This window comes from Brachyistius frenatus, unplaced genomic scaffold (assembly GCF_029030835.1).
Source record: "Brachyistius frenatus isolate BFR_SWC_R1_liver_20210118 unplaced genomic scaffold, ASM2903083v1 Contig_45, whole genome shotgun sequence".
Lineage (NCBI taxonomy): Eukaryota > Metazoa > Chordata > Actinopteri > Embiotocidae > Brachyistius > Brachyistius frenatus.
Genome location: NW_027210644.1, coordinates 2,836,681 through 2,846,734, shown reverse-complemented (window position 1 = coordinate 2,846,734; position 10,054 = coordinate 2,836,681). Strand labels below are relative to the sequence as shown.

General features: G+C 40.1%; 1 protein-coding gene and 1 long non-coding RNA gene across 4 annotated transcripts; one reads left to right on the top strand and one right to left on the bottom strand.

Annotated features, from left to right (window-relative positions):
* Positions 1–2,213: 2,213 nt before the first annotated feature.
* LOC138623580 (uncharacterized) lies at positions 2,214–3,141 on the bottom strand. Of its 2 annotated transcripts, XR_011311086.1 has the most exons (3): positions 2,933–3,141; positions 2,623–2,901; positions 2,214–2,405 (listed from the first exon to the last, which is right to left on the bottom strand). It is a non-coding gene; the product is annotated as an uncharacterized lncRNA (long non-coding RNA). The 2 variants fall into 2 exon arrangements; XR_011311087.1 differs by lacking the exon at positions 2,214–2,405 and having other exon boundaries at positions 2,538–2,901.
* Positions 3,142–3,537: 396 nt separating this feature from the next.
* ninj1 (ninjurin 1) lies at positions 3,538–9,516 on the top strand. Of its 2 annotated transcripts, XM_069703311.1 has the most exons (4): positions 3,538–3,583; positions 3,753–3,868; positions 7,788–8,025; positions 9,079–9,516. In XM_069703311.1, the coding sequence occupies exons 2-4, from the start codon at positions 3,791–3,793 to the stop codon at positions 9,219–9,221; spliced, it is 459 nt and encodes a 152-aa protein (XP_069559412.1). In that variant the 5' UTR covers positions 3,538–3,583; positions 3,753–3,790; the 3' UTR covers positions 9,222–9,516. The 2 variants fall into 2 exon arrangements, with proteins under 2 accessions (XP_069559412.1, XP_069559411.1); XM_069703310.1 differs by lacking the exon at positions 3,538–3,583 and having other exon boundaries at positions 3,600–3,868.
* The last annotated feature ends 538 nt before the right edge of the window (positions 9,517–10,054 follow it).

Genomic DNA, 10,054 nt, shown 5'->3' with positions numbered 1-10,054 from the left:
ACCCGTGCCCTCCCCTGACACCGGCTGCGTGGACCTCACCGTCCGCCCTTTATCGTGACGCGCTAAACCTCCAATGGGAAGATGACTAAAGCCTACCAACCAAAAGGGACACTGTGGGTTACACTCATCCACATGGATCCCGTGCAGGGAGACTGAGTCATGACAATCTCTCAGTATTAGAAATATAAACCGCTTTCTTCAATAATTTGTAAACACATATCAGTCTAGGCTTTAAGCCCTTCTTTGCTTTAAGTATCCCAGGGTTATTACGGGGGTTACAGACATATCCTTATCTGCCATATCCTGCACGAAAAACATTCAACAGTAAAGTTATAATCAAGTCAATAAAGTGAATAATACAGCTATTCTAAGGCTTTTTCTTTTGTTTTTTTGTAACATAAACCTGATCATCTTTTTTTTTTTAATCATCGCTACATTTGTAAATACAACGCAAACTTAATTTAAAGTTACACAATTCAGGCTCTTAAAGAGTTCAAACAATTTGTCTTAAAGCCACTTTATGCTGACCCTGTAATTATGTTATTCAGAAAATGTTTTAAACAATATTTTCTAATTCCAATGACAATATTTCCTCTCAGCACAGTCGATATAATGAAGTAATATCATTAAATCAATCTTGGTAGTTTTTAGGGATTCAGTGAGTTTCAGAAACAAATTGCTTTAGAGTGTCAAAGCATCAAAGCATTCTTTTTCTCCTGGAGGATCAACCCAGATGGGCAGTTTAAAATTGTATGGGGTCAACTTTGAGGGACAAACCCTGATCACCAGGGAAATAGAGGAAATAATGGGAGTCCGTTGGTGGGTTGGGTCAGGCTCCTGACCGAATGACCAGTTTACAGCATGAAACCATGAACGTGGCAATTAAAGCTGTGTCCTGCCACCGGGTCTCATTTTGAAGTCACAAATGGCCACAAGTATTTCAGACTTTTAAGATGAAATATTCAAGCTGCTGTTTCTTGCTTTGTCAATTTTACTTAAACATGTAGGATATGTGGGAGAAAAGCAGCTTCCGATATTTTTAGTATCACCATTACTGAGGTACATGAACTATGCAAGAATAATGAGACAACAGGCCCCTGGGCACAAACCTGCAAATGGCCACACACTTGTCCTGCATATCCTGGAGGAGACACAAAACAACTACAAACAAAGCTGATGTGTTTTGAGACCTGGTGGTGGTTTTCTGTGTCTTTGGGGTCCTTTGGGAACCTGTGCCTCTTTTTTGCCTCCATTGGTTCTGTTTGTGTTTATTTTTCATCTCTTTAACTTTGTTCCTTTCTCTTTCTGGTCATTTTAAGTGTCTTTGCGATTGTTTTGGATCTGTTTTGTTTTTGTATTGGTTGCGTCTCTGTGTTTATTGTGTCTCCGTCTTATCTCTTTTTTTAATTGGTTTGCATGTTCTTCTGGTCGTTTTGTGTGTCGCTGTTGTTATTGTGTGTCTCTTTACATGTCATAGTAGTTTTGTTTTTAGATTGGATTTGGATTTATTTAAGTTTATTTTGTTCATGTGCATGTTGTTTTGTGTCTCCATGGTCATTTTACATCTGTGTGTGTTCACTTTGCATCTCTTTCATTAGTTTACATTTATTTATGGTCTTTTTAATTAATTCTCTTTGAAGTTCTTTACAAATCTTTGTAATTTTGTGACTGTTGTTTTCTGAAGACATTTTGAAATTCTTTGGTGTTGTTTTGTGTCTCTTTATTTGTATGATTAACTTTTCAACAAGTAATGTTAACCATCAAGTCAAACATACAGACTCTGGATCAGGGGCCTCCTGTCTCTTAGCTCTTGGGCCTGTGCCCGGTAGGCCGATACAGTAATCCATACATGGACACTGATATCAGGTGTTGCTTATTGCTACATTAACATGTTTTACTTTGACAGGTTATGGGTAGACAGATGAAGCTAATGTCCTTGTAAACATTTTTAAAAAGAGATGGTCTTACAATATATCCTAATATCCAAACTGTCGTTAGGAAATCTAGTTTGGCTTTATTGCAATCACATATTTGTTTATACTAATTTGTTATTCGAGAGTTGTAACATCTATCTATATGCTATATTTTTTATTTTATTGTCCTGTGGACACAGTAGGCTATGTGTTTAGCTATAGTTACTTAGTCGGTTAATAGTTTTACAAAGTAGTTAGTAGTTATTGGGCTGAGTGATACAGACAAAATGAATAGGCCACCACAATATTTTATTCCTCAGAATTGATAATGCGACAGTATCGTAAGGATTTTTGATCAATTATTATCAGTAATGTAGATATAATGGCTGAGTTGGTAGAGGCAAATAGCTGAACAGAAACAACACTTCTGGTAAGCCGAGAAAATTAGTCTACATATTATTACTGTAATGCAGCCATTAAAACACAAGATTTCTGACAAATCACGGAATCCAAATTCTAAATTGATATCTACTCTTGTTGGACTCAGGCTCATGCTAGTACAAAGCCAATATGTGTCAGCCCCCAGTCCTGCGTGTTCTTTTAATGAGGCAATAAGAGAAGATGTCAGGCTTCAAGATATTTATTTAACAGCAGCAGAATAATCAGTTTACAGAGCTCTGGGTCCAGACTATGTTTCCCTGACCGCAACAGAGTATGTGTCAGTTCACGAAGTCTGACTCCTGACTCTCCCTGACCCGGTCTTCTTATAGTACAGGAACCAAAAAGTCATGTATGGTGATGTGTCCTTTGTTGATTGGTCGAGGTGGGCCGTCTTGCCTTGTGGGGATGTGTTGCTCAGGTCAGTAACTTATTCCTGTTTTATGACTCGGAAGAAATAAAAAAGACAGGAGGTGAAACTAGTAGTCGTACCATCAACCGTTACAGACTTGTTATTATGCACAGCAGCATGCTGACCCCAACAGGATCGCTGACCTCTACAGAAACAGCCTGTTGCATACGCCTGAGGATTAATAGTTGATTAATACGAGATTGTATATAAGAAGTATAATATGGCATACATATATAGTATTATTGTAAGCAAAGACTAGCATAGGATAGCACACTCTCCGTTATGATATTGAAATGATATCAATATATTTCTCAGCCCCAGCCCCATATCCCTCTAAATGTTTATGAGGGAGGCACAGTGGTGCAGTGTTTAGCATTGTCGCCTCACAGCAAGACGGTTCCGGGTTCGAATCCGGTCCTGGGCCTTTCTGTGCGGAGTTTGCATGTTCTCCCTGTGCTTGCGTGGGTTCTCTCCGGGTTCTCCGGCTTCCTCCCATCATCCAAAATTCATGCACCTCAGGTCAGGTTACCTGGCGCCGCGCTAGTGGCAGCCTGTTGCAGCAGCTCCCCCCTGAGAGCCTCCCTGCTGTAGTGAAGAAATTTCCCCTCGGGATTAACAAAGTGAAATTAAAAAAAAAAAGAAAAAAAAAAGGATCTAGTTTTTCCAGAGGATTGAATGTCCATGGTGTAATATCGCATTAATCCGCTGGGTGGCAGTAAAGCCCTGTTGTTTATACAGTCTGTTAAAGAGGAGGAAAAGCAATCCAAATGAAATCCCCGCTTGACCGTCTACTCCACATTACATCATCTTTTCAGCTCAGGTAACAACCTAAAAAAAAATAACATCTCCAGTGAGTAATCCGCCCCGCTCCACTTCTGCTTCTCGTTCTCCGCGGTCGGCCGCCCCCATGTCGGTGGGGCGGTCAGTTTGGGACTTTTCTCTCTTCTCTTCCTCTCACGCTCTTTTTTTTTTTTTTTGTACATGTACAGTCTGCACCAGCAACCCTGGAAACCCACAGCGGAACTCCATGAGCAGCCCAAGAAGAGATATGGCCGCTGAAAACTTGGAAATGAACGGCGATGCTGACCGCAACGGAGAGGTAGAGGTAAGGCGGCAGAGGAAGCCCGGTACAAAGGACGACTCGCGGCTCACCGTTTTACAAATGTTGAGCCGCCGTTAATCTGCTGCTCAGGCGGAGCCGGGCGTTCATTCCCACAGAAAAAAAAAAACCAAAACAAACCCCCGCCGGTATTCACGGTTTTTTTTCCATCCGTCTCTCATCCACGCGGTCATGTTGTTTGCTGTTTTAACAGCGGAACAAGTGCCATGGGGAGTATTTTTGAATTGATTGAGATCATGTAACGTGTTCATTGTGTTTGTGTTGCGAGAGAGAGTTCGCCTGCGTCTCTTTCTCTGCTATCTGAAGACTCAGTTTACACTTGGTGACAGACGATATGAGCGTGGAGACGCGGTGGTCAGTGGTTGCGCGGTGAACCTGACCTCTACTCAGGGATGTGATCTGACCAAGTGGATTTGCTCTAAACGACATCTTTGTATATATATATATATAAAAAAATATTTTAAAAAAATCTCGTAGTATCCATATTAGAGCTTCCCTCATAAGACTTGTATGTATGTCGATAATTTCCTCCATTAACTGATACATTTATTCGGTCATTAAAATGTCGAAAGATGGTGAAATATATCGACCAACGTTCACCAACGTCTAGTCTAAAATGTCTTGTTATGCCCCGACCGGAAACCAAAACAAACAAAAAAATATTTAGGCTACATTTAAGAGACAATAATATCATTGTTTTTGTTTTTTTTTCATTAAAAATGACTGAAATGATTAAACGCTTATCAAAATAGTTGGCAATTAAAATGCCGATCAACTATTGATTAATAAAGTCATTGTAGCTGTTCCAATCAGAGGTGTCCTCTAAAGACCTGTGTTTTGTACAGGTAATGACAGCCGCAATGCATAACGGGTTATCACATTTGATTTTTTTTTTAAATTAATATTTTTTTTTATCAAAGCTTTAATTGGGAAGTGGTCTCTGCGATAAAAAGTCATTACGCGTGTCACTGGGAAATAACTTCACGCTAACGTCTGCTGAGGAGTCCAATAAAAGATATAATAAGGATACAATGAGCCACACTGTTGCTTCTGCTGCAGCTGCTACAATTAGAGATGATATTTGTTTATGCTGGTAGTACAGCAACACGCACACACACACACACACACACACACACACACACACACACACACACACACACACACACACACACACACACACACACACACACACTTTATTGACAACATTTCCATCTGGTATGTTCACACAGAACATACCAGATGGAAATGTTGTCAATAAAGCCGATTGCGACAGAACAGAAATATAATCAGTTCTTTCCTGAGTTCAAGTAAAGTTTTGTGCGGAAATTTGAGGAAATTCCTGAGTAATCGCCTTCGCAGATAAAACAACCTGAAAACATAATGCCGAAATGAATACAAATAATAATGAATTTCCAGGCCTATATATTTCTGAGCTTCCGTAGTCTACACTGTGAGGGAAAATGATGATCAGAAATATGGAGTGAAAGTGGGATTTTGGTCACTAATCTAATCACAATCAGTACTTTTCCCACTGTAAATGAAAAATAAACATGATAGTGAGGTACAATTTGTCATTTCAATCTGTACACGCAGTGGTGAAGTAGTAAGGCTTTCCGTACGAGATGCAGTGTTGTCAGTGAGAGACTAAAAGTATGTGCATCGAGTCAAGTTAATGTGTGAAACCCAGTATCATATGATATGTGTCAGTGACTATACAGCTAACACAGTAGCAGGTTTCTGAACCCGGTCCAAAGCAAAACTTCATCCTGAAAACAAACGTAATCAAGGAAAAAAAAAAAGAAGTAACATTACATTCTTAGAGACTGCCACAGTTTGGAAAAAAAAAAAGAGGAAATCACAACTACTGAAAAGGAAGTAACAGTCTGAGAGGTGAGAGTCAATACAGTTGGCGACGGTTGACGACGGTTGGCGGCTCTCGCTTGTGTGCCGGTCTGCCGCAAGAGCATCTTGTTCCTGACTTGTTTTCACGGCTGCAGGAAGAGCAACGCTGGGTTGAACCTCAGTGTGTGACGATGCCAACCCTGGCAGGAGTTTGGCATTGTTGGACAGTTAAACTACGGTCCACCCTGAGCACAGGATTTCCTGCAGTGTAGCGTTTGCAATAAGATATTCATGACTGCATTCCCATTTTACTTGCAAGACACACAGAAATCAACTTATGTTTTGCTGTCCTGCACAGAGAAAGGTAATTAATTCACGCTCAGTCCATCTTAGTGTTAAAAGTACATGAAACGCTGCTGCTTTGTTTAAATTAAGCAATAATGTTAGTACGAATAATCAAATAATATCTTTGAACACATGAGCTTGACTTTCATTCGTGGTGAATGATTTCTCGTGTTTTATGCGTGGTGTAATTGTGATCAGTGTTACATGCCCAGAAGTGTCTTCACTCATATTTTCTACTGAATTCGGGTGGAGGTCATCCCAGCATTCTTGTGACCTGGTCAGTTTTAAAAGGAAGGATGTGGCTAAACATTTATGTTTGACCTCAGTACTGAGAGTAGCTCAGTGACCTGCGTAGTGAGGGGAGTTTCTGTTCAGTAAAAAAATACTTTCACTTCCATTAATAATTCCAAGAAATACTTTTCTTGCAAGGTTGAACATTTTATGTTTTCTTCAAATTCCTTTAAACCAAAACCTAAACCAAAACCAAAAAATACTCACACAAAAGACATCACTCAACAAGTCTCACGTTCAGTTAACCATCTCCCAACATGGAGGTCCCTGTTCGGGGAGACTGTGTCTGTCATAAAAACACAACTGGCTTCAATTTTAGAGGGGTGTAAAGCGTGGCACATTCAGTGAAGAGGCTGCCTGGTACGACTGGGACTAAAATGGATGAGCATTCGTTGTGCTTAAATTAAAATGAAAAGAGTTGTGGTTGAGAATTTGTAAAACAGGTTTAACAACAACGATGTCACTGATTCACTGGTTTAAGGCCGTCTCGATTATCACGAGTAAAAATCAAGAACATTTTCTGTAGATTTTCAGCTTTCCCCTGCCTATGTGTATTTCAAATGTCGTCCACGTGTCCAGCCCAGTATCACTGCAAATTGTGTAATACACCTGCCAGTCCATCACTTCGGTGTGAAAAGTAGACGCATGTCACGTGAGACATTTTATGTTGAGGAGGTCATGTGATGAACATCACGCGGCAGAAGTCATTTGATAAAGTAAAACATCTGGTGGCCATGGTTTGAGTCCAGGAGAAGGCGGTGTGGATTTTTTGTAAAAATTTTTTTTAAAGTAATGTAATTTTGGTGTGTAACCAAGTGGCAACCATCTGTGACATCACCCTTTGCTTTGTAAATTGCCTTCCTGAAGCCTTGAGTTCAGATCTTGGCTCTTGCCACCTTACTATTTTGGCGCCAGAGGTGACTATATTTAGACGCGCTGGGGAGGAGTGAGCGGTGGATCTGGCTCGATGTGATTGGGAACCAGATGACACTACACCGGCCTCGTATAGTGGAAACCTGACTGCATCACAGGGCTGTCAATCAAACAAACAGCCCCCCCCCCAAACATATCGCTTTTTGAGGCCTAATATCTAATTATTGACGGGATTATTTTGAGACGGACCAACAATAAACTAAGTGGTAACTTTAGTGAATGACACCATTATGACTTGTGGAAAAAAAAAAAAAGTATTGACTTTGTATTTCATGAGAGACGTTGAATGGGAGTCTATGGAGCCAGAGCCTTTTCACAGCGAACCCCTAGCGGCCCTCGGTGGCATTGCAGTTTAAGGCAACTCCGCACTGGCCTTATTTTTCAGACACGGCAGCTACGTCCACTTACAGTATATATAAAGTGTAGTGAAAAATGAATTATACATGAGCTTTTCTCCTGTCACGCTGACGTCAGGGTTTGTGTTTGTGTTCAGGTCTCGCTGCGGGGCAACTGGAGAAGGGAACGGGGACACCTGAACATGAACCATTATGCCAATAAGAAGAGTGCAGCAGAGAGCATGCTGGACGTGGCTCTGCTGATGGCTAACGCCTCGCAGCTGAAAGCCGTAATGGAGCAGGGGCCGGACTTCAGCTTGTATGTGCCGCTCATTAGTCTCATCAGCATCTCTCTCATCCTGCAAATCGTGGTAGGAGTTATGCTCATCTTTATTGGTAAGTTTTAGGGACATTGCCTACTTTGGCCAACTTTGGTATGGGCTTGTCAGCTTGAAGTCAATTTTATTTATCTAGCTGAAATTTATAAATTTGCCTTGAAGGTTGTTTTTTTTACCATCTGTTCAGCACATGACCCACTTTATCCTGAGATACCACTTTGACATTAAGAAATACCAAAAATGATAAGATTGATTTTTTTTTTGGGGCCAAGAAACATTTTATTGCCTTTCATAAATTGATAAATAAAGTAAATGATTCACGTTAAAATCATGTAAGCTAAAAGCATTGTTCCAACAAAAGCAGTTCTTATTTGTTCTTAGTCTTTATCTGACCTGACTGATATAATTCATAATTTACGCAAAAAAAAAAAACTATTAGACATCATAATTTGGTCTTATACATGTTTGGTAATTAACATATTTCTTATACAGAGGTTTTTTTCATAGGTTCACAGAGGGGGATTTTTAGGCTTTGAAATCATTTATGTACATATTATTTGCCCAAAGAAATCTGAGGATACACTCATGTAAACTAATGTTTTCGCTACAAACTGCATGTGCATCACGTGTTGAAGAACTAAAGCTCGCAGTACAAACTGTCTATATCCCCTCCTCCCCCCACCTGGCCCTACTCTTATCTTATCCTAACAGAGATGTGGTGATAGACAGTTTAGAAAGCCACAGCATGGAGGAGCTCACGAGTCGCCTTTGCTGCCAGCTGTTTCTAATTTTAAAAAGCTCTATTCACTGCTTGGGAATACATGCTGTCACAGAAGATTTGACAATAAAGAGATGGCATGTTAAAAGAACAGACTCACAGTTCTCTCAGACCGATGAGGCGTGGGATTTCCAAATGGAGGAATTGGCTAATTATTCCCCTCAGGGCAGTGCTGTCAGATGTTGTTAATTTATATTATCCTTCAGTAATGATTACTTCACTGCTAATGTGGCAGGAAACTCTGTGCTGCCTCCTTGTGGGGAAACAAGGTCACTCCCACTGACTACCCATTATTCAGTCATGTCCTCATGTTTCATTTCTTTCTTTCCTCAGTCAAGTGGAATCTAAATGACGTGAGGTTGCACTACAGGCTGAACATCATGGAGAACCTCACCACAGCCTTCATCTTTGCTATTGTTGTGGTCAACGTCTTCATCACAACCTTCGGGGTCCAGCAGCCCAACCCAAAAGCTTGATCACCCTTTAGCTACACGACACTCTATGCCTGCCTGGGCAACTTGGTAAAGATAGACCTCCACGAGGATCAAGTTATGTTATCTGCTGGGTGTGTGTGTGTGTGTGTGTGTGTGTGTGTGTGTGTGTGTGTGTGTGTGTGTGTGTGTGTGTGTGTGTGTGTGTGTGTGTGTGTGTGTGTGTGTGTGTGTGTTAGAGGGCTTCCTACCTTCTCTAACTATGGACAATTTATGGTGGTCAGTTTTTGTTTTAAGTGCAAATAAATTACTGGCTTTACTAATATAAAAAAAAAACTAACCCCCCCCCCAAAAAAAAAAAAACCATCAGGAGCAATATGCCACTTCAAGTAACAGCCTTTGTGAATGTTTCCTGAAGAACAAAAAAATACTTGAGCTCTTATTTTGAAGTTTTTAATGTGCTACTATGCTTATATCGTCACCACAGCATGATCCAAATGACATTCTCAAGAGTGAGTGGATCAGAATGTCTTCCCTTATTGCTGCACAAAGCCTTATATGATACAACAGCTTTATTATGGGGACAGATATAACGTTTACAATGTTTCAGACCCCCTCCGATTCATGAAATGGACGTTACCTGCCTTGTTCTTGCAATGCAAATGTTTTGTTTCTAATATTTAAACTTATTTCCATGTTGTAGGCCTAATTATTAAACGTCTGTCAGTGTTTGTGGATTGATTTAATATAAGTGATTACTTTTAGGCTATTTTTTTTAATTAACTTTTTCACGACCAAAATGTTTTTCTCAGCTTTTACTAGATAACCTTGTATTTACACATTTGAAATTATTTTTTTGTAAATAAAACTACAAAAAG